The sequence below is a fragment of the Manis pentadactyla genome, chromosome 9 (assembly GCF_030020395.1).
Source record: "Manis pentadactyla isolate mManPen7 chromosome 9, mManPen7.hap1, whole genome shotgun sequence".
Classification (NCBI taxonomy): Eukaryota; Metazoa; Chordata; class Mammalia; order Pholidota; family Manidae; genus Manis; species Manis pentadactyla.
The window spans coordinates 87504368-87529974 of NC_080027.1; the positions used below are offsets into that span (position 1 = coordinate 87504368).

Consider the following 25607-nt stretch of genomic DNA (forward strand, 5'->3'; position numbering starts at 1 on the left):
TGCTCTCACTTGGGCAAGAACACTGTAGATTACCAGCTTGACCCCCTTCTCCTTGCCAGGAGATAAATTGGCCTTACTTTTTTAGAGACAAGGAAAAAGCATTCACTGTACAAAAAATTCACTCTAAAGAGGGGGAGGGTTAAACTGTCCTGTGTGGCACAAAATCTCCTCTAGGGGAGAGCAGCCAATTTTGGTCTCCTCTAAGAGAAGGTTGTCACTATTGCCATTTCCCCCTCTCCTACTTCCTGCTTCCCCCCAGTGAAAGCATGAGTTAGTGAACATGTCAGCTTTTTCTGCCCATAGTCAAGGCCTTGCTCCTGGAGGTCTGCTATGCTCCCCCACATCTTAGGGTCCCTGGGGCAGTAGGTTTCTCCTCAGTCTTGGTTTTGGACATCCTCTTAAGCCTGAAGGTATGAACGAAAAGATGGCATTGCAGACTTTGAATCTGACATCTGTTTTCTCCCTTCCAGCTGTCCACCCTTAGCACTTGTCAAAGAAGTACTGAGCAACGTTCAGAGACTGACCTTCTATGGATTCCTTGTGGCTCTCTCGAAACACCATGGCATCAACCAAGCCCTAGGTAAGCCAGAACTAGCTGTGGCCATCCTCTTCTACCCCTACAATGCAAAGCCATATAGGAGCTGACCTCCATTGGCAGACAGTCCTATGCGAGAGAGGGCATCACCATCTCTGCCTTGACTTCTCAGGGCCAGACTGAGCCTACAGAGTCGGAATGTGTACAACACAAGATTATGCCCTCTTAGGCCTCTTACACTACCACGTTAGGGGACAGCCTTCCCCTCCCAAGGCCCTGCCCTGACATGAGGCAGCCTCTGTGGCAGAGGCATGTCCAGCCCCTCCCCATAGAATCCCCAGTTCTGCTTTGGGGAGCGGCCTGCAGGTTGGACAGACACAGGACTATTTACTCAGTGAGTCTAGAGATTACATATCAAAAAGACCTGAATCCCATTTGTAAGCAGGGCAAAGGAAGGTCTGCAGGTCTTTTTTCCCAGCTGGAAAAAAATCTGATTAATCTGAAAGGGAGCAAAAAAAGGGGGAGAGGTTCCACTGACCCATTTTTTTCCTGTCATTGCTTTATTCACACTGGTTGGCCTTCTCCACCTACCCTCCTCTTACTCCTCCCGCACTCACTGCTCTCCTAGGGGAAGAGCCTCCAGGCCACCATCTACTGGAGTTGACAGGCTCTTATTTGTCTCTCTCCTTAAGAGATAGCCAGGTGTGTTTGGGATCCCAGTTCCCTGAGTCTCAAAGAAGAGACACACAGCCCTTCTTTGAGACTCAGCTGAGGGAATAGGGTCAAAGGAAGGAAATTTAACATTCTTTGAATGCCTGCCACAGTACACCAAGTACTGGCGTAGATAATTTGGATCTTACATGATACAGCACCTGCCGGGGATGCTCTGGGGTACACAGGAGCACAAACTGCAGCAGGACCGACCGAGAGCTCTCTCAGGCATGATGCCACCTGGCAGCCTAATTCTGAACTGATGCTTGGGGCAGGCACAGATCTGGGGACCTGCCAACTAAGTGAATGATGTTGGTAGCCAAGGTCACTGGCTGGATGAGGAGTAGAAAGGAGGCAAACCGGAGTCAGAAGTCAAGTGTAAGGGGGTAGTGGGGGAGGATTTGCTTGGGATTTTTTGTTTCTTCACACTCCTAGGTAACTTACTGCCCTCCCTTCCTTTCCACCCACCAGCCGCTAGGAAGGAAAAGGGAGAACTAACTAGCATCTGGTTCTCAGCCTGGACTAACCTCATGCCCTCACTTTTTCTAAGGCCTTTAAAAACGATCAGTCAACCAGTTTTACAGAACACTAATCTAGGTCGAGTGGGCGATGGACAGAAGCATATGGTCTCTGTCCTCACCTGCATCTTCAGTGTATGAAACAGAGATCTGGAGATACCCTGGGTGCAGCCAGTTGTCAGGCAGTTGTGGAGTGGTTGTCCTGTTCCCTTAGTCCTCAAGGCACCCCCACACATATAAAATGAGAGGGTTCCGTGGGACATCATTTGAGAACCACCAACTTAGAGTAAAAGGGGCCAAGAGCCATCATTTGAGAGAGCTTTGAAGTCAGAAATTGACCTAGAGCTGGATGGGTAATTTTAAGATTGAAACGTTCAAAGACCAGCACTGTTAACTACCAAATCTAGGTTCTGACCACCACTGAGCTTTTTTCTCAACAATTTGCTGGTGAGAATCTTTCTATCTATAAATTTCAACTTCACCTTCTCTCCCATTGTTAACAGCTCCAGGAAAATCCAAAACTCTCACCTTTCCCCAAAATCAAGGAATTACTTCCCTTAGTTTAAAGCTGAGGAAACCAGCTCAGAAAGATTTGTGGCAGAGCGGAGATGGGACGGCTCCCCTCCTAGCAGCTTCTGGCTGTGCAAGAGTTTGGTCTGATCCTGAACCAGCCTTCTCATTTCAACTGAAACCCTCCCTCGAGGAGCTGAGGCAGCATTTTTGACCACCTGTCCAAAGTGGGGTAAACCCTGATTTGGGGGCACAAAACTAGGCAATTTCTGGTCTTTGGGGTTAGTTTGACCATATCATGCATCTCTGGTTCCTTTTCAGCCCAGGTTCTGGGGCCCCAAGAAAGGATTAAACCCCCAGCACCTGGTCGCCAGGTCACAAACCACCATCCAGTCTTGGATGGGAGTTGCCTTGTTTGTGCAGTGACCTTGAGGTCACGTACCTAGGGTCTCTGCCCCAAGTCAGAGAGGGTCGGCAATGGGGCTCACTGAATTTATCCAGTTCCCAAGACTTCCTGCCCCCATAGCAGTCCTCTTAAACTTCTCTTAGGGACTCTTCCCCAAATCTGTTAGATCAGACCTACCAGGGTCAACCCCATAAGACATGGAGGGACATGGAGGCATCTGCTAGGAATGGGGCTGTCTGGTTGGAGCCTGGCTGATGGACCCTCAGATTAAATTTTGTGCCCCCCAATTCTCTCTTAGGAGCTTTGCCTGACAAAGGGGACCTGATGCATGACCCAGCCATGGATGAGGAGCTGGAACGGTTGTAAGTGTCAGGTGGGAAGTGTTAGGCTGCCCCCTTGTGGGGCCAAGCCTGTCAGACATGGTAATGCCCTATCCTGGGTCATAGAGCACTTGTCCCAACACCCCCCACCATAGGTCAGGGAAGGGTTTGGGGGATCAGCAGAGGCCCGAGGTGTCCCCTCTTTGTTTCCTTGGGAATAGTCCATGGTTTCATCCAAATGCAAGAGTGAATGTGGAGGTCCTGGTCTCTGGACCACAGGCACCTCGCTGCCCTCTGGGCATCTTCCCTCCTTCAGGCTGGCCCAGATCCCAGGCCCAGTCAACTCAGTCACTGCCAATTCAGAGGCCAGCTGCCTGCCTTCCCGGACCCCTCTCTGGGTTGGCTCCCCCTGGAGACCCCTCCATCATGCCCGCAAAGCGGATGCAGAGAGTGATGGTTCTGCTGAAGAGACAGATGAGTCTGAGACTTGAGTCTGAAGGGTCCTGTCTCCAAGGCCCTGGGCCCTGCTCCCACCAGCCCCTGGGACTCCCAGCCAACCTCCTCTCCCATGCCCATGCCATGCTGCCCTCTGCTGGTGGAAAAGCCAATTAACGGCCCAAGCGCAAAAGACCTGCCAGAGGGGTCCCAGTTCTCAGCCAAGCCAAGCAATGACCATAAAAAGATAACAGCTTGCTCTCCCTGGCCTGTTGCGCTTTAGTCAGGGCCCAAATTGACAGCAGATTGAGCTGAGGCCACCAGGAAAGCCACTTGACCTAGGCCTTTTGGTGACAGTCCCTACATTATCGTCATCTCACAGCAACTCCAGGGAGATACCATGAATAACCATGCAGAGCCTTGCATAGTCAAGAGTGATACCAGTGATGCAATTATTAGGATATAACGATAGTGGCCTTCTGCTGGAGTGACCACTAGCCATAAAAGGATGAAGGGTAGGCAAGAAGGTTAATTTCACTTTCAAAAACTGCTTCAACTCTCCTGTGTCTTAAATACGTGAAATGAATAAAGCCCCTTGTGTCTGGTAAGTGGTGAGTCTAAAGCCACTAGACTAAGGAGGGGATGAAGGGAAGGGGCAAGTTTGGGTTTTTGATGTGGAGTCCCAGCTTTATTGGCTGGACTCTGAAGTGGGGGCCAGAGGGCACTCAAGCCTGGAGAGCTGCCTCAGGGAATGAGCAAAAAGGGGGTTAACCTCCTGCCCTTGACAGCAGCCTTTCAAAGGAAAGATGTTCACAACTGGATTGGGCCTCCAGGAAACAAGCTCAGAGGGTTCAAGGCCAGGTTCCCCTAGCTTTAAAAACCCTGGCCATAAAGGGTTAACCCTGAAGCCTTCTAACCAAAGTTTCATTAAACATTTGCCAACCACCAGCTCAGTGAGGGCAGTAGGACTGCAGTTGTTAAGACAGTACTGAGAGACACAAGTTTCCAGCTAAGACTGGAGGAAAGTAAGACAGGTGGTTTCCAACATCCTTGAATTGGATGGGGGTTGTCCTGAAAGCAAAATCCACCCAGGAATCTGAGCAGAGCAGACCAGGAGTCACCACCACTGGACACATATTTTCCTGGGCTCATCCCTGCCCAGTCCAGCCCCCTAGATGGTTACAAGACTGGCTTCCAAAGCCCTGCATTGCCAGGCCAGGACTGGAACTTCCAGTCCTACGAAGTTCCAGGCCACATGGTTAGCATTCCCAGCCCACAGTCATCTCCAGGCTCCATCTCTGATTGTAGTATGTTTGAAAAATCCTGATGTGCATCAGAATCACTTGGGAGTTTGGTTGCAGTGCAAGATGCCAAGCTTCAGCTTAGGGAGTGCACAGAAATTGGTTCCCTAACTTTAAGGACTCCAGGTAATTCCAAAGCTGCAGATCCCCACTTTGGAAATCAATGGCTGCAAGCCCCACGGCTCCCATCCTTTATAATCATTCATCTCCCAAAGCAGTGGTTTACAACTGTACCTTTCAGACCCCTCAGGTAGCATAGATGTTCCAGGAGCCCCCAGGGAGAGAGTTGCCAAGCCAGGGGTATACACACACACACAAAATCCTTTCTTCTTGGATTTCAAAAGGTTCCATTAAGGCCTTTATATTTTTAAACTCCACTGAGAAACACACCCCTCCTCACCTGTCCACAGCCATATAGCTCAGTGGATGAATTAAAAGGCTAACTAATACCAGCTCTTTCCTCCACATGCAACAGTGGTGGGGTCGAGGCTGCACCAGAACAGGGCCAAGGAGCCAGGGGCCTTTGGCTTTCAGAGAAGAGACAAGCTGGAGGCCCTGGAGAGAGTGCCCTCAGCTTCAGCACCAACACCCTACCCATATTGGTGGGAGCCCAGAGAGTGAGGCAAGGGTTCTGCCCTGGGCAGGGAGGTAGGATCCAGAGAGGGCACTACTTCACTCAGACCAACCACAGCCCAGGGCCCCACCAGGGCTTTATTTCACACCACTTTGTTGTAACACAAATAGTTCAGAAACAAAGTCAAGTCCCTTTGGGGGAGGGAGCGGGACAGAGTGGTCTGTGTTGCTTGGGAGCCCAAGCCTCAAACCACAGGGGTAGAGGAGGCCCAAACTGCCAACAGGGCAGGCGATGATGGCACCAAGGATAACACAGTGATCCCCTGCAGGCAAGGCGTGAGGCCTGCAGCTGTGTAGGTACCCCAGGCTCTCACTAGGGTGGGGTGCTGTCCAGGCTCCCTTATGACCAGGATGATGCAGAGGAAGGTTGAGCTGCAGGAGCTTGCATCTGTCCCTCATGCCCTCTGCTTCCTTGGCCAGCATTATGCTCGCAGCATCCAGAGCACAGCACAGGGCAGACGAGACCCATCACGGCCACCAAGCAGGGGAGGAAGGGACAGTCTCAGGAGAGGACAGACAGAAGGTCCTGTGGCCTGCAATGCGGGGTTTGGAAGGACACCCAGACACACCAGAGGAAAGTAATCCTCCAAGTGATCACTGCAGAAAGGCGGCCATGAGAAAGGAGATGATCACTCAGGCCTCCAGTCTGATCCCAAAGGAAACCTTCAGGTACCAGGTGAAGTTTCTAGCCCTTAGTGTGACCCAGATGAAGGTCTTACCCCAACCCTGCCCTCTCCTGGCACCCAGAAGAGGCCACTGGAACAGCCCTAGCCTCCCTCCCCTATAGCAGAAATCAGTTTTTTGACCTCCCCACTGGTTCCAGAGGCTGGTGACCCAACCCCCGGGTGGCCTGGAAGGATCCTACAGCCAGCACAGAAGCCTTCCCCTTTTCACTTTCCCTACTCAGGGACAGGCTGGACCCAGAACAAGCCATCCTGAAGGAACTGCCTCCCCTTACTCCCAGCGTGGCAGAACAAGTGAGCAGGAGCTTTGGAGGCAGGACTGGAAGGACAATGATCTAACACAGGGGAGGGGGATATGATCAGAGGAGAATAAAGGGCTCAGTCTACAGGCAGAGGTCAAGGACTGGTACGGGCCCATCCCCTCATCCTAGATCCTCAAAGTCCACCCCACTCACACACCACACACATGAAGTAACAACTCCCCCCAGCTCCCACAAGGCAAGCATCCCGGGGTCAGAATCAGGGGGGTTTTTTGCAGCTGTCAACACCCAATGCTTGCGCCACAGAGCCTGCATCAGTAGGAACCATAGCGATCCTAGGGACAAAGGAAGAAAAAACAAAGTCAGTGTGTAACCTGTGGCTGCTTCCCAGCACACACACCCTCCCTCAACACCGCCTGCAGGACTAGGGTACTCGGCAGGGGGGTGCCAATCTCACCATGACAGACTTATATTTTATTGTGACCCAGGAGAGAAGTTGTGGCCAAAACCCAAGGGGGAAGCCCGGTGTGATCTCACAGAAGGTGGGGAGGGAGGAGAAAGAGTGGTACAGGTGGAAAACTTGGAGAAGATCAGTAAAGACATGGCATCTTCTAAACGAGAGGCCCAGCCTGCTACTAGCTCAAAGGAAGGAAGCTTCCCCTTCAGGAAAAGAAAATGCTCTCTCTTAAGGGTTGAGGGGCTACCCAGCAGCAGTGTACAGGTGCAGTGAAGAAGGCCAACCTCTACGCACCCCTCTTTAGGCCCCTCCTACCCCAGGTCAAACAGCTCTAGCCTCACCTGCAAAGAATTCATCACACCATTGGCCAGCACAGCCATCTTCCCAGCCACAGACTTGACACCCTGCTTAAACTGGGCAATGTCAGCTGTAGGTAGCACATTCCCCAGAGATACACTACCTGTAAGAGCAAGGAAAAGGGTGATCCAGAGCCCTGCAGGAAGCCCTTCCCAGCCCACAGGGCCCTCCAGCTACGCTCACAGCCCTCACTTGGTGCCTATACTATACCACCAGAGCCCTTACCTGCTCCATGAGCTCCATCCATGTCGCCAAAGAGATCTGAAGAGCTGATGGCACTACTGCCTGAGAGCTGCTGTAGCCGATATCTGGCTTCATACTGTGATGAAAAAAAGGCAAGGCCTGGGTAACGTTTGGCTGATGACCCAAGAACTCACACACGCCAAGACACCCTGGTGCTAAAGCCCAAAGCAGTGGCAGGAAGGAAGCTCTTATTTCTACCTGCTGCCTCCAGGCTCAGGATAGAAAATTACTTACCCCAGTATCCACCTCCCGTCCAAAGAAGATATCAGATGAGATGGCTTTGGCTCCTGCAAATTTCTGACATGCTTCACTGGACTCGAGGCCAGAGCTCCGGCTTTCCACTTCCCTCCGGTTTGTGACTCTGAGGAGTAGATATGAGACACCTCTGACCCTTTCCATTAATATGAGAATATAGCATTACTGTCATATTAATATTCATTACTATCAGAGGCCAAAAAAAGCACCTCTGGCCTTCTGGGGATGCTTACCAATGCCCTATCTGGCTGGAGCTCTGAGACTCATCAGCCACCTCCCCTGGGTGAGCCCCTCACTTATCCACATTGAAACCAAGGCACAGAGAGCTCGTCATCTCCACTGGGGAGTGTGAAAATTTAAGGTTTGGAAGGGCCTAGGCTTCTGGCCCAAACTACTGCAGCTCCATCAAGGTCCAAGACAACATAATGTCACTATTGTTGCTCTGCTCCTAGTCACAGCTGGCTTATCACTAGGGTGACCACATGTCTTGGTTTGCCTGGGTTTATACCTCCCCTTTTACTCTACAAAGCATTCCAGTGTGAGTAAAAAGGTGTATGGTTACTCCTACCCAGCAATGATATGCAGAAACACTGGGCTGTTTTATTTCACTCCTTCCAGTGGCTCTGTGAAGTCATTACTTATGTCCCCATTTTAAAATGGATTATTTATAGATAATTTATCAAACACTACCCAAGTTAACATGGAATAAGCTTTTTTAAAAAATGAGTAAGATGACCCTTGAAGGGTCAGGACTGAAGCACAAAATCAGGCCCCTCCTGTCGGAGAAACAGACTTTAAGCAGAGGTGGTTACTAGGCCTTCTGTGATGATAAAGCACAGGTCAAACCAAAGCCTGCTTTCTGCAGTGTCTAACCTACTAGCCACCAGCTACATGTGGCTATTTAAATTCATTAAATTAGAATTTCAGTTCTTCAGTTGCATTAGCCACATTTTAAGGGCTCAGTAGCCATATAGTTAGTGGCTACCATACCAGACACCAGACTCTGCAGATACAGAACATTTCCATCATCACAAAAAGTTCTACCAGACAATGCTGCCCTCATCCATGCCACCTTTCTGATACAGGCCGGATGCTTGAGATGGTCACTTCTGGTTCCTTCTCCTCCATCCTGTCCACACCCCAGGTGGCATCTGCATCCCAGTGGGAACCAAAGCTTTCCCCAAGGGAAAAGGGGTTGTCCTTGTACCTAGGGTACAAGGGGAAAAGGGAAACAGAGTGGCTCAGAAAGGCTGATGAGGAAAATGGTGGACACGTCTTTGACCCAACAACAATCTTACTTTGGGGGTCCAGAGGCAAAAGTACCAACATCTTCAAACAAGTCCAGCTGTGAGTGGGAAGATTTTGCACTCACTGGGGTTTCCTGCTCAATCACCTGCATCTCAGACAGAATGGAGTGGGAGACCGAGCTGTGAAGAAAAGCAGAGCCAGGGCATGAGAGCAGTGATGAGCATTAGTGTCACCACAAAAGAGAAGATGCCCAGCTGCTGGCATAAACTGGGTTCTCCTTCACCAGGCACCAACCACCCAGAGCTTCTTCCCTCAACCTGTGCACAGGGCCAGGCCACTCAGCAGGAGTGCTGGGAACTGTGCTGAACTGGGGAGCACACCTTCAGCTGTCACACATCATCCTTTTTTTTCCTCAAAAGTAGGCTTTCCCTGGCAAATGACCATTTGCCTGTTTTAATTTTAATAATAATGTACACTGAGACAGTACTCTCTGCCCTAAAAACTCAGACTTGCTACACCATAAGCCATATCCTTCACATAACACACAAAAAAGAAAAATGCCCCAGAACTAGGGAGATGAGTCTAAGAGCATCAAAAGATGAGTTCTTAATTATCCCAACTTTTTTTTTTAATCAAGAAAGTATTTCAAAATACAGAGCAGTGCCCAGGAGAGTAAGAGCATTTCTCTGACCCACCCTGGAGCTGAGCCTCACCTTCGTGATATCAAGCCCATGCCCAAACGCTCTGCCTGCTCTCGCTTCTTTCCTTTCAGATTCTGTAGTTTCTTCTCCTCCTTCTTACAGTCAATTTGGAGCTCCTGGTAAGCCAGACGCATGGAGATAACCCTTGAAGGGAACAAACGTGTCAGAGGCTGGCACCCATCCTGACCACCCCACCTCACATGAGCCAGGGGTCCTCTGGCAAATACTCACATGGACTCCTCGGCCTGCTTCTTGGCATCAGACACCTGCTGTTCACGGAGCTTTTCTGCCACCTGAGCCTGCCGCTCAATCTCACTGAAGCTCTGGCTGCTAACTTTCTGGGCCCCTAGGCCTTTCTTCACACCCAGCTGGAAAGAAAATCATGTGATGGGGGCCTTGCCAACCACAATGTCCTCCATTACCTCCCGGGCATGGGTACTGCAGCCACACCCTCAATTTGGAATCAGGAAAAGGGTTCCTTCTTAAAGTTTAGGGTAAAAAGAGGAACCTAGTCAGCACGGTTGAGAGGGAGAACAGTGGTTTTGCTGGGACTGGGCATGAGCTGGCTCACATAACCCTAGAAGAGGTCTCAAGAACTAAGGACAGCAGCTAATGCTGACTGGGCCCACTATGTGCCAAGTATCCAAGGTGCACTACCTTACTGACTTCTCTCAGAAGCCCCCTGAAGACAGTCATCTCGACAGCCCTTTCACAGATAAGGTTCAGAAGTTAAGTACCTTTACCAAAATCACATAGCCACAAACTGGTAGGGTCAAGGGGTGAACCCAGGCAATCTAACTTAGCTCCTCACCACTCTATTACTGCCCCTCCCCACTTACCCCTTTCTTAGCTGCTGCTGGCTTCTTCTTGCCAATGAGGGAGGTTTTCAGTTCTGTGTGAGAAGGTAGGGCATAAGCACAGAAAAGGGAGAACAGAGGTAGCAGTTCAGTCCACACCATGCAGCTTCCCGGCAAGGACAGCCTCCAACAGGGGAAGGCAAACCTGCCATCCCCAGTTCCAAACAACACCATCAGATAGGCCAGGCCAAAGAAGGACAAGTTTAAAGAAGGTCGCTGGCTCCCCCCAGAGAGAGATAAGAACCTAGCACTGAAGCATCAGTGACAGTCAAAATCCCTGAACCAAAATGAGGACTGCTAGGCGAGGGCAGACGCCAAACACTAGCCTCAGCTCCTACAGCAGGAAGCCAGCGTACCAGGGGTCAGGCTCCCCAAGCAGCTGTCGGTTACCTCTGGCAGGAAGGACCCCTTTAAGTGACAGACACACAGACCCTGGAAAGAGACAGACTTATGGCTAACAAGGGGCCCACCCAGAGCCTCCATACAGCTCCTGAGCCCAGAGGTCAAAGTTATTCCCAAAGGCCTCTACAGAGACTCACTTTAGATCAAGCCATGCCAGTCTTCTCCTGGACTCAGTTTGACAATCATTCTGCTGGCCTCTTGCCCCAACCCCAAGGGTCAACAGAACAAACTGAGGTCAGCAAGTGTTCACTCCATTCACTCTGAACCAAGTCTAAAGGACACTAAGGAAAGAATACAAATGAGCTGAAAGGCCAGGAACTGGCTGAGAAAGAACAATGTCACCTCCAGCCACAGCAGCTCAGAGCTGTCCCTCCATCCCATGAAATGGACCTGACAGGCCAATCCTGCCTCAGACCCCAGGGTCAGGTACCAGTCTCATGCTAGCCTACCGACACTCTGACTAGATCCAGCCCCACAACCAGAGGAAGCCCCCAAGCCTTGCTAATCAGCCCACCAAGGTTTGATTCAAAGAGTCTTGCAGTCAGTGTTGCAGTCACAAATTATTATCCTACCCCCACTCCAGAGAGGTCAGAAGCTCAGTGTCCTGGGGCCTCAGTCCACATGAGCAAGCAGCAGCAGATCTGAAAAGAGCCTCGTGGCTCACCCTCCCCTAGTCACCCTACACCTGCCAGGTGGCATACTGACCCAGTATGGTTTTGGGTGAAGTGCCAAGGTCTATGTTGGGGCCATGCTTTGACTGTGTGGATGCAATGGAGGAAGTTAGGTGTAAGGCTCAAAGCTCCCTGTGACCCCCCCTTAAGGGCAATGATGAGACAAGAGTAAGGGGCACTGGCTTTTCTCACCTTGCTAAGGCCACTAAAAGATAAAAGTTGAAATGAATCCCAACACACCCAGAAAGACAGAAGACCTCTTTCTCCTATTCCCTTGGCCCAGTGTCACCATCCTAAACCCAAGTCCTCTGCCAGGACCAGGGCACTTGGTTGGAATTTGGGCTGAACTCACGTGCCAGGCCACTGCTCTCTGCAGATGGGGCTGGCTGCTGGGTCTCTGCTGGGTTGGTGGCTGGTGCATTCCAGGCAGGGGGCTAAAAAAAAAGGCCAGGTCACAGAAACCTTGATAAGCTACTCCTGCTGACAAGAAGTACTAAGAGCCTGTAAGTACCTTGTGAGTCCAAGGCCCTATCCCAAGCCCATGAGGAAATGAGACTGGAGGTTAGTGAGTGAAATTATAGTTGCTATTCACCACAGAAGAATGAAGCAGGGAACTAGAGCCACCTCCACCCCCCACCCCATTATTTACTTAGAGCCAGAGCCCATTCACCTAATATCATAACTAACAACTACTGTCTACTTACCATGTGCCAGGCACAAGTCTAAGGACTTTTCACATATAAATGCATTTAATTATCACAACCAACCCCATGAGGTACATACATCTTCATCTTAGAGACTTAAGTTTTGACAGGTCAGGTGACTTAGCTACTATCCTAGAAATGCTGAGTAAAGGAGCAGGTATTCACACTGAGAGAATCTGACTTCAGCACCCAGTGCCAGCAGAAGGGAACCCTCCTCCCAGTGGTTAGTTGCTAGAATGGATTTTTTTCATTGTCCCCAGTGCCTTTCTTGTAGGGGAAGAATCCAGGAAGAGTGGTCTAGGGCTCCTGACAACTCTTGAGCCTTCAAGAATATTCTCCTCCTCCCTGTCACCCCAGTTTAAAAAGATCCACTCAGAGGGCCACATTGCACCCCTACAGGATTAAACACCGGTGAGCCCCAAACATTCCTTGTCTGAGGAATGAGGTATCACACTAAGGCTAAAGAACGCCAAGCTCATAATCACACAAGGTCTTGGCCTTGTAAGTAAACCACCTGTCAAGAACAATCGTGAGAAACATCCCTTGTAAACACTCACTTGTGTGTGTTCCATGAAGAAATCAGAGTCCTTCTTCTCTGGGGAGTGACTGGAAACACTACTCATACTGTCTATCCAAAGCTAAAAGGGAGAAGACACCCTTGAAACATAGGGCTCTGTATATTTCCACTCACCCCACTACCCCAACCCCAGGGAACAGGCACTTACATTGGTGCCATGCCTAGCAAGGGCTGCACTCCCCAGCTGCCGGATCTTTTCCCGGTACATCTGGGCAGCTCGGCTATTATATTTGGTGTTTGCATCACTGGCTGTGCAACCATGTTGGCGAAAAAAAGCTGTCTGGAGAGCAAAGAAGAGGAGAACCTGCTATAGGTGACTCTCTCCTAAGCAAAAGAAGCACCTCCTTATAAAAACCCAGTAATTAATCATATAGAATGATACACTCTACTGAAACCACCAGCTTTTCATAGAGGTACAGTTCTTTAGAAATTCCTGCAAAAAACAAGCCTCCCATCCTCTAAGATGACTGATTGAAGCCCAGTCCTCACTCAACTGTGCCTGAGGAAGCATGCCATACCCACTCTCCCCGACCTTCACCAAGGCCCACAGGACCTGGACTGTGGAGACCCCCAATTCCCTCAGCCTTTCTCCAAGAAAGTTGTCCAATTTAGTTCAAATCTGAAGCCCCTCTGAGAAGGGTGACCTATTTCCAAGTTTAGAAAATAGTGTACAAGTGTTCTTATAGACCAGAAATCCTCTAAAAGGAGAAACTAAGAGATCCTCCTAGAAAGTCACTGTAGAGTTAGTACCCACACAAAAGAATGGGGTTGGGAGGGGTGGTAAGAAGTTTACCGCATTGGCATTCCCGCCGACCTGCATACACCTCAGCTGTAACCAGCTCCAGTGGGAATCCAACTCTGTGGACCTGCGTGCAAGGGCTGTGTGTCACACCAGCAGATACCAGAAGACGCTTCCCTGGCAGGCCCACTCTTGACATTTGGCCTTGGGCTGCAGTAGGCGCCAAGGAAAATTAATCAGCTACTGCTCTATTTCCTGTGCATGAAAGTTTTGCTCTTCATTCATCTAGTCAAAAGAGTACTAATTTTCCAGATGCAAAAGGAGGTCGACACCTCAGGCACTCAAGCTTGGGTTTGGCTTTCTCTTACGAAATGGCCACAGTCTCACCTCAGACACACTCGACCACTATTACCAGTAAAATAACAACAAGGTCAATGCAGCTAACATTTCCCCGAAACTAACGCTCGGAGTCTCCGTTTGACCGCCAGGAAAGAAATAAGTTTTGACCCAGACGGCTCAAACTGCCTGTTGAGGGGCCCACACAGGCGGTTCCCTCCCGTGGGAGGCTACCGGTCCCCGAGCCGGGAGGTTTCTGAACACCGATTCAGGGCGGTCCGAGTCGAGGCAGCTACTCTCCCTTGGTCAGCACACAGCCCCGGTCGGCCGGGTAGAAGCACAGGAGGCGCAAGAAGACCCCACCTGATGAAACTGAGATGGACGCCGAGGGAGCGGTGCACTCCGGAGCAGTCAATGCACAAGAAAACGCCGTACGTGATGCTGGCCCAACTCGGATTCTTGGCGCCACAGTCGAAGCAGGCCTGGGTGGAGGAAGTGATGAGCTAATGGTCAGGGGCCGGGAGTGGAGGCTGGGCGCTGACACCCCCAAGAAAACAATCCACGTCCGCCCCTGTCCCTCCCTCACACCCCAAGGAAACCTAGAGTCCCCCTCGGCCAACGCCCGACACCGCGCGCCTCCGGCTCATCCACCTTGTTCGTCGGAATTGCGCGAAGTCTCTTAAAAATAGTCTGGATTTCGGTCTTGCTCGGTTCCGCAGCCATTTTCTCTCCTTCCCAGACACCAGCGCGACCGAAGGGTGCTGTCATGGGCCAATCCGCGGCCCGGAAGGCGGGGTTACCGCGGCGGCCCGCCCAGTCCCCGGTCAGCCGAGGGGTGGGTAATTTGTCTCCATCTGGACCAATGAGCGGCTGGCAGGCCTGGAGCCCAGTTGTCAGAAGCCGTGTCTACCACGGTCGCCCTAATCCACGCAGCGCCTCGCAGGGGCCAATCCGCAGCCAGAGATTAGCGACGGCTCGCCGGCTGGCCCAAACCTCGCTGGGAGAGTTTGCTGGAGCCACCTCCCAGAAGGCGTGGGCCGTAAACCAAGGGACCTGGGTCTCAGGGAGGGCCAGTGCCGGATGGGTGAGTAGTGATAGCAGTCCTACCAAGCATTCACGGTCCCCTCGGCCTAAAGGGGGAGACAACTGGCTGGGCTCTCCCTGCCCAGTTTAGAATTCATCAACCAACCTCCAGCCTTGGCCGGCTCCCACATCAAGCCTGATACACAGCCGTTTCCACCCCTAGTTAGGGTCCTGAAGTTCCAGAACAGGTACCAAGCTGGCAAACCTTTGCCCAAGCCCTGCCCCCATAACATGTCTGATGCCTGAGGACCTTCCCTCAGTGGCTCTCTCAAGAAGCCCCCTGCAGCCTGGCAAGGGTGGAGTATCAAAAAAGATGCACACAAGCCTGACAGTGCTTTTTTCCCCAAGTTTAATACACACTAGAACAAGCCACACAAGAGACTGATGTTAGCTCAGAACTACACTCACCCCCAAGCCCACCCCAGGAACCCCAAAACACCGACTGGGAACTGGGTCCACTGCTCTGGAGAGACCCCACTCTTGGGGATGCCCAGACACCCCTGAGCCCTTCGGTCACCTCCTGACCTCCCCATCTTCCCCTCACCCTAGACTCAGTTGCCCCTTCCCTACCCGTCTCTTCCTGGATGCACCCCTCTGCCCATCCAAGGACTTCCTCCCTACTTAAAAGGACAGGGGCAGCAGGGGCACTATGGTTCAGGGCCCTCAGGTCCAGCTGTCCAGAAGCTGGGCTCTGACTCAGGATGAAGAAACGTTGCAGAAGGGGTGTCAGATTATGTCAGGCCCCCACACACTCCACGTAATTGGCAGGGTACAGGCCGATTCGGCCACTCTGCAACTGGCCTTGGCACCAGCCCTGCTCATCCTCATCACTCATCTTCAGCAGCTCCTCCCCTGGAGGGGAAGAGGGATTAGTCACTGCCAACTGTCCTGGCCCAGCCCTGTTCCTGTAGTTGGATCAAGGACAGAGGGGGAGGGAGTAGTTCAAGAACCCAGATAGAAGAGGCATGGCTCAGGCAGAAGGATGTCAAGGTCAGCAAGCCTCTCCACACCAGACCCTGAATACAGCTATCAGCCCCAGCTGTGAGGAAGGTGAGGGTTCGGAGCAGATACCCTGATCCCTGGGGTCTGGAGGCAGAGGAGCCTTAAGGGTCAGGCCTTGAGAAATGAGTGTCTGGCTTCCTTTTTCTACACCCTTGCTCAGGCTAGTAAAGGGGGTGGGGAAAGGGCTGAAGCCTGCAAAGGAACAGGAAAGGGGTCCCAGGGTACCTGCGCGGAAGCTCAGCTCATCGGCTTCCTGGCCAGCATAGTCGTAGAGTGCCCGCACCCGTACCCCACTGGTAGCCTTCCAGGGACTCTCCTCATCCGACCACTCCTCACCCTGCCCACTGCTAGAGAGGGAAGGCAGAAGGAGGCAGGCTCAGGGCACAAGGAACACCTTGAGCAAGAGTGCCTACAACTCAGGGACAAGGGCCCACCCCCTGGAGGAACCCTGGGAGAGGGAGATGGGGAAAAACTGGAAGACTGTAATTTCTGCCACACATGCCTGTAAGCTCAGTGCACTCCTGGCACATAGAGCTGCTATGAGCAGTAAATGAAAGGGAATGTGGGAAAACTGGCATCACTGCAACTGCTGAGTCCTAAGGTAGTCTGGCACCAATTTTCAACCCACTTCAGGCATGAAGGGAATGAAGGGAAAGAGACAGAGGAAAGGCAGGCAGGGCAGGAGGCAGAGCTGTTTCCTTCCTACAGCCAGGCTCCTGGCTCTCACCCTGGGGACCCCACGGGCTGGGGTGGAGGTGCAGCGCCATCTCTTGTGGGCACGATGCTGGTCAGAGTAATCTCATCAGGGTCCCAGCCACTCTTCTCCTTCTGGTTGATAGTCCTCTGTATGTCCAGGGACCACTCCTATGGAGACAGTGCTTAGGGTCAGCCTGGGCTGCAGGCTGTGATGGCAACAAGGGCCATCCAGACCACTTTCACCTACTTCACCCCAAGCCTGAGCCTCCCTCCTGAGGTCTAGGCTGAGCTCAGAAGAACCTACCCCACCTCCTGGAACCTTGCCCCAGCAAGCCTAGAACACACCTCGAACTGTGGCCAGTTCATGGCCATGCCTGGCCCATGGGTGCCACGCCACCAGCGCAGGTCCTCTTCATCACTGGCTGCCTCAATGGCCTGATGCAAGTCTCGGTGGAGTTCAAGGAACCTGTACTCAAAGGTGCAACCCTCAGATTACCAAGCCCTGGCCCCTGAACCCCACAATCTCATTCAGCCTGGCCAGAAGCAGGGGGTGAAGGAGACAAAGCATCACCCAGATCGCCACACCCACCCCACAGGTCATACTTCTCATTGCTGGAGAGGTCGAGGTGCTGATGTAAAGTGAGCAGCATATCCTTGAAGAAGAGAAGCCGCTGGCGTTCAGCAGCCTGGCAGGTCTCGAAGGCCTGCTCCATGTCCTCCATGTAGCGTGGGGTGTAGCGATGCAGCTCTGCCAGCATCTGCTCATACTGGGTTTTCATCTAGGTGGGAGAGGACGGGGGCTGGTAAAAGGAAGACCTTCTTCTACTCAGGACTCCACTAGGATTTCCTGAGCACCTGTCATGGGCATCTAGATCCTGGATTAGGTACCACGGGCAATGTGTCCCAAGACCCAGCTCCTGCCCTCTACAACTGCAGCAGCCTAACAAGGGAGGTGAAATTTGGGGACCAGCTTTATGAGTCTGGAATGAGCAGATACCAAGAGTGAGACAGAGAAAGTGAGATGGGGCCAATCTACGGGGAGGAGTGGAAAAAATCAGACAAGCTTTCATGGAGGAGGTGGGCACTGAGCAGCAGCACCTCAGAGGACAGGGAGAATGTGGGTATGCAGAGCTGGCAACCTAACAACTTGTCCTAGGTGGCACACTGTGAAAGGAAAGGAGCTGGAAGGCGTTCATCCCACTACCTAAAATGGCACCATTTCTGTCCCTGAGTAAAGCATCTTTTCTCCAGTTCCTCCTTTAAATGATAATCTAGAGAGGGTGGCAGATGTGAATAAGAGCAGTAAGAGTGCTGGGACGTGGAAAAGGCCTTCAGGAAGCCCTGAGCTGGGGCCCAGTCATGCCGTAGATACCTTCTCGGCCTCCTTGGTGCAGCGCTCCATCCGCTCTTGCAGCTTACGCAGCTGCTCCTGGGAGACAGCACTGTCTGCTTTCGCGTGGCTCTCCCGAGTCTGAGCTGTCTTCTCCTCCTTCCGGGTTGTGTGGTAGCTCTTCTTGGAAGCCTCAACCTGGCATACACGGGGAGCACTCTGGATCCTGTGTGCCATGCCCCAGTCCCCTCTAGTCCTGGGCAGACCCAGGAAGTGGCATGCTTCTGATGCCCATCCATCCCAGGCTCACCTCCTTCAGCCTCTTTAGCCAGGGCTTCTGGGCCTTGCGGAAGCCTTCCTCAGCAGCCCGGCTCTCCCGGAAGCCACCCAGCACAGGTCTGTGGAAGGCTCCCCGCTGCCAGGTGCGCACACGCTCACTGTCCTGCCCCTGAAGCTTCTCCCGCACCTCCAGGTGCAGCGTGCTCAGTCGCTCAGCTGCTGTGAAGAAGGCGTGCCAGGCCTTCTCCAGCGTGCCGTACTGGGGGCCTGTGGGGAGGGATGGGGCTTGGGCCAGGCAATGGTCAATGCTGGAATCAATTCTACCCCCCACTCCTTGGTTGCTGCTCCGGCTGTCAGGCACACAGGAGGAGGCACTGATGAACAACATCAGCTAATATTTACAGAACACTTACTCTGTGCTTGACATACAAGATCTCACTGAATCCTGCCTCATCCACCACAGTGAAGACAATGTCACGATCAACTTTAACGGTGAAAAGACAACAGCCCAGAGAAGCAAAGTTAAATGCCCAAAGCATTACAGCTACAAGTGGAGTTGAGATTCAAACCCAGGTCTGTGGCATAAACCACTACACTCTAGTGCCTCAGAGAGAAGAATCTGTCCATCCTGGAGGAAGGCAGCTTGTTAGGGTAGAAAGATCCCAAGCTCCTGAGACAGAAGGCCTGGGTTCAAGCTTCAGCTCTTCCTAGCTATGTGACTTAAGGCAAGACACTTAGCCACTCTTACCTTCTGAATTGTCCTCTAGAAAATGGTCAGAATGACTGTCTCTATGGTAGGGTTGTTAGGAATATCAAAATAACTCATGACCATGAGTTTACTTTGCAAACTCTGTAAAAGCACAACTGTGAGAATAACCGAGACAATCTTCCCTCTTTAAAGGGAAGGCAGATGTGGAAGCCTCAATCTTTTCACAAGAGGGGCAAAAAGAAGCTGTCCTGCCCGGTCTCCCTGCTTCCTCCTAGGCCCAAGCACTGGCTCACCTTTCTCCACAACGCCTCTCCACTTGCGGGCCCAGTCAGCCAGCTGCTGGGCATAGGCCTTCTCAATGCGGGCACGCTCCTGGAAGCAGCTGATCAGGTCCCCGCACAACCGATGCCCATCCTCCACCCGCTGCACCGTCCACCTGTAGTTGCCAGCCTAGGGTGTATACAGGATGGGCAGTGTCATCGGGGAGAGACCCCCTCAAGATCTGGGGCTGACAGCTAGGCTCCTCTGGACATGTAGCTGGGTCCAGAGAGGTATAGGAATTTTGGTGCCTTCCACGCCAAACCTGGAACCCAGATGCTCACCTCCCAGAAACTGCCCTCTAGGGCCTTCCCTCCAGCGTCTTCCTCTGGAGCCATGGTGTCCCCGCAGCACAGAATGGTGGCAGATTGGGGCTGTGGAGGGCAGAGGGGTAAGCAGGGAAGCCACACATATGCTTTTGGGGATAGGAAAAGCCACTCTCTTCTCCTTGGGCTTTGCCTCTACTGCCATCCCCACCACCCAAGGAGCTGCCAGAGCTAGGACTTAGCAGACAGGAGTCTGGAAGTACCCAGGAGGGGCCGGGACAGGAGCCGGGACGGCAGTTTCAAAGCTCCTTCTCTCGCCCCAGGTCTGCCCTTCCCACCCTTCACCCCACTCCATGTACCTGGGGCCTAGAAATTACTTCAGGAGCCTGTGTGTCCAACTCTCAAAGCTGTCGCTGTGATTCTGCCTTGATGCTAACAGGACCAAAGCAGGGGGTGAGAACGGGAACCTAGAGTGTCCAGGGCAGTGCCCTGCTCCCCCGATATAGCAACTGCTGTCAGAAGCACAAGATTCCAGCCAGAAGAATGCCAGGCAAGTCACACGATCCAGCCGGGGATTATACAGCAGGCTGGAGTGGGCGGGCAGAAGGCCCCACTCCCCTGACTACAGATGACAGAGGAGGATGTCTGCCCAAGCCAGAGCCCTGTTGCCTTCTTGCCTTTCCTTGAACAAGGTGGCACTTCCCCAGACCAGGCCAAGTCAGAGGGTGCCCAGCCATACCCCCAGCAGCCATAAGCTGCTGGGGGTATGGCTGTCCTCTTCCAAGGGAGGGCATTTTATGGTCCTCTTCTAAGGAAGCCTTAGCTCCCTCCTAAGATGGAAGTTCCACCTCCCGGTCTGCTTCTGTGCCAGGCCTGGTATAAGACTCAAACCAAGCAATGAACAAAAAATGTCAGGGGCCCAACAGTCACAAGGGACAGTATTCCTATTCCATGGCATCCACGAAGGTCCCACAGGGCTCTGCGGATAATAAGTAACTCAGTCCTGCCCTCAAAAAGCCAAGTCTGGGACAGCATGGGGGAGTCAGACAGGTGATCAACCAGATGTAAGAGTTTCTCCAGAATTGTAGAAAAGGGCAAGGCAGATTCCAACCCCAGAACCACCAGCCCAGAGACTAGAGGATCCAGTGGCACACAGCCACTCCCCTCCTGCCTCTGGGCAGGGTATCAGCTGTCCTCAGTACCAACTCAAGCCCAGTAGACACACCAGGCCCAGGAGGATGAGTGCGTGCCCGCTGCCTCCAAAGCAGGGCTCTACAACAATATTCCCATCAGTTTACTCCAAACTGATGAACTCCTAACCATCCTTCAAAACTCAAATTAAGGCATTTTCTCCATATTCCTCCAACCCCAACCCCAAAACCCCTTGTGACCCTTCAGGCAGAGTATACATTCCACTGGGTATGACTGACAGGGCAGGATGTGTCCCCAGTCATTGGTAGAGACTTCCATGGGGCAGTGCAATTAGCAGTTGAATGAAAAGAAATGACATTCACCTGATGACCAGAAAACCCACTGGCTAGAGCAGCTGTAAGAAAGCTTGAGTGGGCTTCCACCCTTCTGCTAAGAAGAGGGTGGACTCAGGCCTGCCATGGAGGTGCCTGGGCATAGAGCAGAAGAGGGGCAGAGCAGCTGGCCCCACCAGGGTCCTCAGGGTTTCACCTGGCTTCCTCTTGAGTCTGTCTGCCCAGAAAGGACTTGCCAACCAGATGGGGAGAAATAGAGCAGCAGCTGTAAATCACAGGGCCTTGAGAGCTGTCCCAGTCAAGAATCCAGGGGCCTTGGCCTCCTGCCTGCTCCAGCCTCCAGGCTCCTGGGAGAGCTGCCCCCCACCATTCCCTCTCTCTGACCCAGAACAGAGTAAGCTGTGTGTGCAGGCTGGCACTGCTCCCTCTGGCGTCCCGGAGCAAACACAAGCCCAAGCCCCAGACAGCCAGGCCCCACAGTCTCAGCTTCATCTAACTGTGGGGGTAGGCCTTGTGCCTTAGCCCCTGCTGAGGAAGGCCAGCACCCTGTGCCTCCTGAGCTCAGCAGAGACTCAGATTAGTCCCCAGAACACACTCTGCCATGGCCAAGAGCTCAGCAAGCAGATTATGGATGCTTCCCAGTCCAGGAGCCAGCACCAAGGGGTTGGGAGAAGTCTGCCAGCACTTGGCAGGGTCTCTTCATAGCTGCCTGGGCCAAGGCAGAGAATACTGAGGTTCAGGGAAGAACCCACTCTCCCTACCTAAGGCCAGTAGCTATCCCAGCCACCTGCCCATCCCCAGACCAGCTACCACCCTTTCCAGCAGCTGGGGTCAGGAGGGAGCACTGCCGTTCCTGCCCTGCCCATCCTCTGTCCTGAGTCACCAGTTGAGCCCAATAGCTTCTTCTCCCAGCAGCCATTCCAGCTGCCGGCAGCCTGAGGATTTCAAGGCACAGGAGAGGGTGGTCGAATGCTCCAGGGAAGGGTACCTAGGCTGGCTCGGCTAGAATCAGCAGCCAGAGCGGCCGGGAGGCTGGGGGAGGGGTGGCACGGGCAAAGGGAGGAGGCAGGGCCAGGGAGGGGCCTAACAAAGGGGCACTTCTGGAAACCCGACCTGCCTCCTGCAGTGCCTGCGCCCCAGTGACGCACGCCAAACCCAGAGCCTACACGCCAAACCTCGGAGCCCAGGGGCTGCCCTCTCCGGCCTCAACTCTTAAGGACCGCGCCCTTTGGCCCCTCTTGCCAGCCCCGCACTGCGCAACTCGGAGCCCACGCGGAGCGGCCCAGCCAGGCCTAACCATGGAGGTTCTAGGAATTCTTGGTCAAACTTGTTGAACTTGGTCGGCGTGGGTGGGGCCAGCCGATCACCGCTGAGGGGAGGGGGTGCACCCTGCCTGGGTCGGTCCAGAGGTGGCCTCCAGATGGTGGTCCAGGGCAGTGGCCCCAGGTATTGGGGTTCAATGCTGAGGGCGAAGGGTCGTCGGGGAGTGAGGCCTCTCTTGGGGCCCCAGGGTGGTTTGGGGCTTCTGGGGGACCCCAGGAGATGTGTGGTCGTCCAGCCCCGAAGCCCCCCTCTCCCCGGCCGGCCTGGGGAGTTGTGACGCGCGCCACGCCTATGAGACACCCCCTCGGCTTGGCGGCAGCTCTTCCCGTCCTTGTGCAGAGATTGGGTGGCCGGGGGCTCTCGGGGGGGAGAGGGGGAGTAGGTCCCATTGCAAACTTCAGGAGCTGAAGAGGAGAGGGCGGGCTCGAGTTGCAGCTCCCGCCGCCGTCTCCCCGAGGTTCCCGCCCAGGCAGCACTCACCGCGTTTCTCCGTGGGCGCCTCGCCGGGTGGGGTTCGGGCCGCATTCCGGCCCGTGTCCTGCCTCTCCCGGGTCGCGACCGCCGCCTCCCAGAGCACGCCGGATCCTCCCCCAGGAAGCCCGGCCCCCGGCCCCGCCCTCTCTTCACCGCAGCTGACCCAACCCCACCAGCCAGAGTCCGGGGCGCGGGGGCTGTAGGCATCCTGGCACTCAACGGTTCCCCAGCAGAGGGCCTTGGGGTCTCGTTTCCAGCAAGAGCAGCGCCTGGGCGGACACCCCAGGGTGGCGCCGCGCCGCTATAGAGAGTCAGATTTCGACTTTGCCCTCCTTGGCCTTTACAGAGTCTGTGAGACTGGTGGAAGCGGGACGGGATTGGCCTGGGGGCCTGTACGGCCACCACTTGGAGAGAGGCCAGGGGGCTACACTATTTTTTTTTTTTTTTTTACCCGAGCACAGCTTTCTTAGAAGTTAGCTCCGGCAGGGCTCACAACCATCCCTTTGTAAGCATTAAGATTCCCATTGTAGAGATACGGAAACTGAGGCTCAGAGGCCTTCAGCAACTTGCATAGATCTGACGTCAGGGAGGACCTGGAGTCCAAAGCCGTGCCCTCTCTGTGCACAGCCTTCTTGCCAATTTCGGGGTCCACTCTGAGGCAGACTAGCGGTAGCGAGAGGTGGGGAGGATAAGCCCCTCCCCCTCCTTGTTCTCATTCCCATATTTTGTATCACGAATCATTCTTAAATCCCTTCTCCCCTCTACCCCTTTTTCAGTCACCAGCATTGGTAGATTTTATCAGATGTCACTGCACCCCACATCTTAATAAATCTCTGCTTCCTCACCCCCTTACCATCCACCCCGGGATTTTTCGGAGCCTGCCCGTTTGTTATTTATATTCATCCACTGGAGCGGTCCAAGAATGTTCCGAGGCTGACCTAATCGCCACCTGCTCTGGATCCTCTCCTCTCCCGCTCTCTCCTGGGCAGGGTGACCCAGAGGCTGAGCCCTCCGCCCAGCAGGCGAGAGGGAGCGCGGGGCGGCGGAGTCCGACGACCGCAGCGCTCAGAGGATCCAGACCGCGCAAATTCGCTCGGGGTTGGAGAGCCCCAAGCGCGCGCTGGGAGGAGTGCGACCCCAGGGGACAGAGCTGCGCTCTGGGAAGCCAAGGGCCAAGCAGTTCTTTCTCCAGGACTTACTCTTCGTCCCCACCCCTTATCGCTACCCCGCCACCCACCCACTCACCCCATTCCCTGAGTGTATGTGTGCGTGGACTTCTAAATAACAAAATTATGTTTCTAAATCCCGGAGGAATCACTGGCGCATTCTTTATGTAGATAAATACGCTCATAAAATGGAAAAGGGGGCCTGAAGACAATGAATGGGGATAATTACAGGTGGTATGTTAGCTGCTGAAGGCTGACTTGCTCCGCAGTGTCCTAGTGGGAGGGTAAAACCGCCTGAAGACGCATTTGGCAAATCATACCTGAGTAGTGGATTCTGGCTGTGGCGCTCACAGGGTGTGGTATCCAGCAGGATGTGGCTTCTGAAACCAGTTTCAACACCCACTCTTTTGGGGCTTAGACTAGTACCTTTCCTCCATATCTCTGCTTCTACCTCTATGAAATATGACAGGTGACAGGGCTGACCTCCCCAACGGGGCCATGTGCCCCAACTAATTAGTGATTGTATAACAACTGCAAATGAGACCAGGGGTAATATCTAATGACAGCTATACTGTTTGTATTATTTTAAATCATTTAACATCCCACCTAGTGCCTGAGGGCATTCAGGCACCCAGACAGAAAGTGCAAAAACACAAGGATGAAATTAATTAGAGGAGTCACCTATTAAAACCCTGTTATATAAAAGGCTGAAAGCCAAGCTCTGGGATCCAGGGAAGCCAGGCCATAGAGAGACTCAGAAAATAGAGCTGTTCCTCAGACCACAAGGAGAAGGAGATGCTGAGTGGAAAACATCTGGCTTCCCTTGGGTTGGAATCTGGAAGCAGAAATGTTGCAGCTGATTTTAATTGCCCCTAAGGTACTGTAGAGAGAAAAAATTAACCAACCAGAACATACAAAGCTGCTTCAGAGGTGAAAGGGGACAGAGCTGCCCTTGGCAAGCCAGTCATTTGCTAGGACTGCCCCCAGGGCTCAGAGCCCCTACACACTCACACGGCTCCATCAGTACAGTACCCAACTTGAACAGAGTTCAAGAAGAGATGCCTGAGGTCGGAGGGCTGGACAAACAAAAAGAGAGAGGCAGCTTGGCTCGGGGCACCAGGTGGCAGGCTGGTCCAAAGCCCAAGCTCACAACACAGACTCACTCACCTTGAGCTTCTGGAATGTCCTAACCACTGTGCCTTCATATGTTTATTTATTTACTCATTCATTCATCCAGTCAAGAAAACATTTTGATTTTTGCTCTATGTTAAGCCCTGTGCTAGGAATTGAGAATACAAAAATAAATAAGAGCCCTAAGTGTACAATAATGATACAATGTGGATGCAAAGTTCTACAGGAAAACAAGCAGAAGAGACCCCCCTTTCACCAGGTGATGACACTTGATTGGTCTGATTGATGAGCAGGTATGAGTCATGTGGAGAAGCATTCTAGGCGGGAGCAACAGGGTATGCCAAACTCCAGAGGTGTTAGCATAGGACTTGGTGACCCAGCAATTCCACTTTTTGCCCTCTACCCTTGACAAACACATGTACCAGTCAGAAAAGGGTACAAGGATGTTTGCATAAGTATTGTTTGCAATAAGGGAAAGCTGGAAACA

At 53.0% G+C, this 25607-nt stretch overlaps 3 protein-coding genes across 8 annotated transcripts in view; 1 reads left to right on the plus strand and 2 right to left on the minus strand.

Annotated features, from left to right (window-relative positions):
* Positions 1–24120, plus strand: part of CSTPP1 (centriolar satellite-associated tubulin polyglutamylase complex regulator 1) — a 309647-nt gene extending 285527 nt beyond the window's left edge. The window contains exons 7-9 of one of the 3 annotated variants that reach the window (XM_057507641.1): positions 471–580; positions 2979–3042; positions 23813–24095. In XM_057507641.1, the coding sequence (XP_057363624.1) occupies positions 471–580; positions 2979–3042; positions 23813–24080 (442 nt within the window). In that variant the 3' untranslated portion in view covers positions 24081–24095. Of the gene's footprint in view, positions 1–470; positions 581–2978; positions 3043–3316; positions 3524–23812 lie in introns of those variants that run through there. The other 2 variants (XM_057507639.1, XM_057507640.1) reach the window with 2 other exon arrangements.
* ARFGAP2 (ADP ribosylation factor GTPase activating protein 2) lies at positions 5423–14665 on the minus strand. Of its 2 annotated transcripts, XM_036891995.2 has the most exons (16): positions 14511–14665; positions 14223–14341; positions 13578–13650; positions 12933–13064; positions 12765–12845; positions 11856–11937; positions 11538–11591; positions 10413–10465; positions 9805–9941; positions 9586–9717; positions 8923–9051; positions 8697–8831; positions 7604–7730; positions 7352–7445; positions 7111–7229; positions 5423–6647 (listed from the first exon to the last, which is right to left on the minus strand). In XM_036891995.2, exons 1-16 carry the CDS (start codon positions 14625–14627, stop codon positions 6627–6629), a joined length of 1605 nt encoding a protein of 534 aa, XP_036747890.2. In that variant the 5' UTR covers positions 14628–14665; the 3' UTR covers positions 5423–6626. The 2 variants fall into 2 exon arrangements, with proteins under 2 accessions (XP_036747890.2, XP_036747891.2); XM_036891996.2 differs by lacking the exon at positions 11538–11591 and having other exon boundaries at positions 14511–14664.
* PACSIN3 (protein kinase C and casein kinase substrate in neurons 3) lies at positions 15275–22959 on the minus strand. 3 transcript variants are annotated; one of them, XM_036892020.2, is made up of 11 exons: positions 22830–22959; positions 19902–19974; positions 19561–19650; positions 19252–19408; positions 18281–18516; positions 18013–18168; positions 17244–17419; positions 16986–17106; positions 16672–16808; positions 16170–16291; positions 15275–15794 (listed from the first exon to the last, which is right to left on the minus strand). In XM_036892020.2, the coding sequence occupies exons 3-11, from the start codon at positions 19612–19614 to the stop codon at positions 15679–15681; spliced, it is 1275 nt and encodes a 424-aa protein (XP_036747915.1). In that variant the 5' UTR covers positions 19615–19650; positions 19902–19974; positions 22830–22959; the 3' UTR covers positions 15275–15678. The 3 variants fall into 3 exon arrangements, with proteins under 3 accessions (XP_036747915.1, XP_036747914.1, XP_036747916.1); XM_036892019.2 differs by lacking the exon at positions 19902–19974 and having other exon boundaries at positions 22830–22942; XM_036892021.2 differs by lacking the exons at positions 16170–16291; positions 19902–19974 and having other exon boundaries at positions 22830–22942.
* Positions 24121–25607: the final 1487 nt, after the last annotated feature.

Excerpts from the sequence above, each read along its gene's own strand:
- ARFGAP2 (XM_036891995.2), bottom strand. The coding sequence starts at position 14,627 with ATGACAGCACCCTTCGGTCGCGCTGGTGTCTGGGAAGGAGAGAAAATG. Across the intron at positions 11,938-12,764 it reads TCTTCATGGAACACACACAA|CCCCCTGCCTGGAATGCACC; the intron begins GTGAGTGTTTAC and ends CTTTTTTTTTAG. Across the intron at positions 8,832-8,922 it reads TTTGCCTCTGGACCCCCAAA|GTACAAGGACAACCCCTTTT; the intron begins GTAAGATTGTTG and ends CTTGTACCCTAG.
- PACSIN3 (XM_036892019.2), bottom strand. The coding sequence starts at position 22,874 with ATGCGGCCCGAACCCCACCCGGCGAGGCGCCCACGGAGAAACGCG. Across the intron at positions 19,651-22,829 it reads GGCGCCCACGGAGAAACGCG|CCCCAATCTGCCACCATTCT; the intron begins GTGAGTGCTGCC and ends TGCCCTCCACAG. Across the intron at positions 19,409-19,560 it reads TAGAGGGCAGTTTCTGGGAG|GCTGGCAACTACAGGTGGAC; the intron begins GTGAGCATCTGG and ends TATACACCCTAG.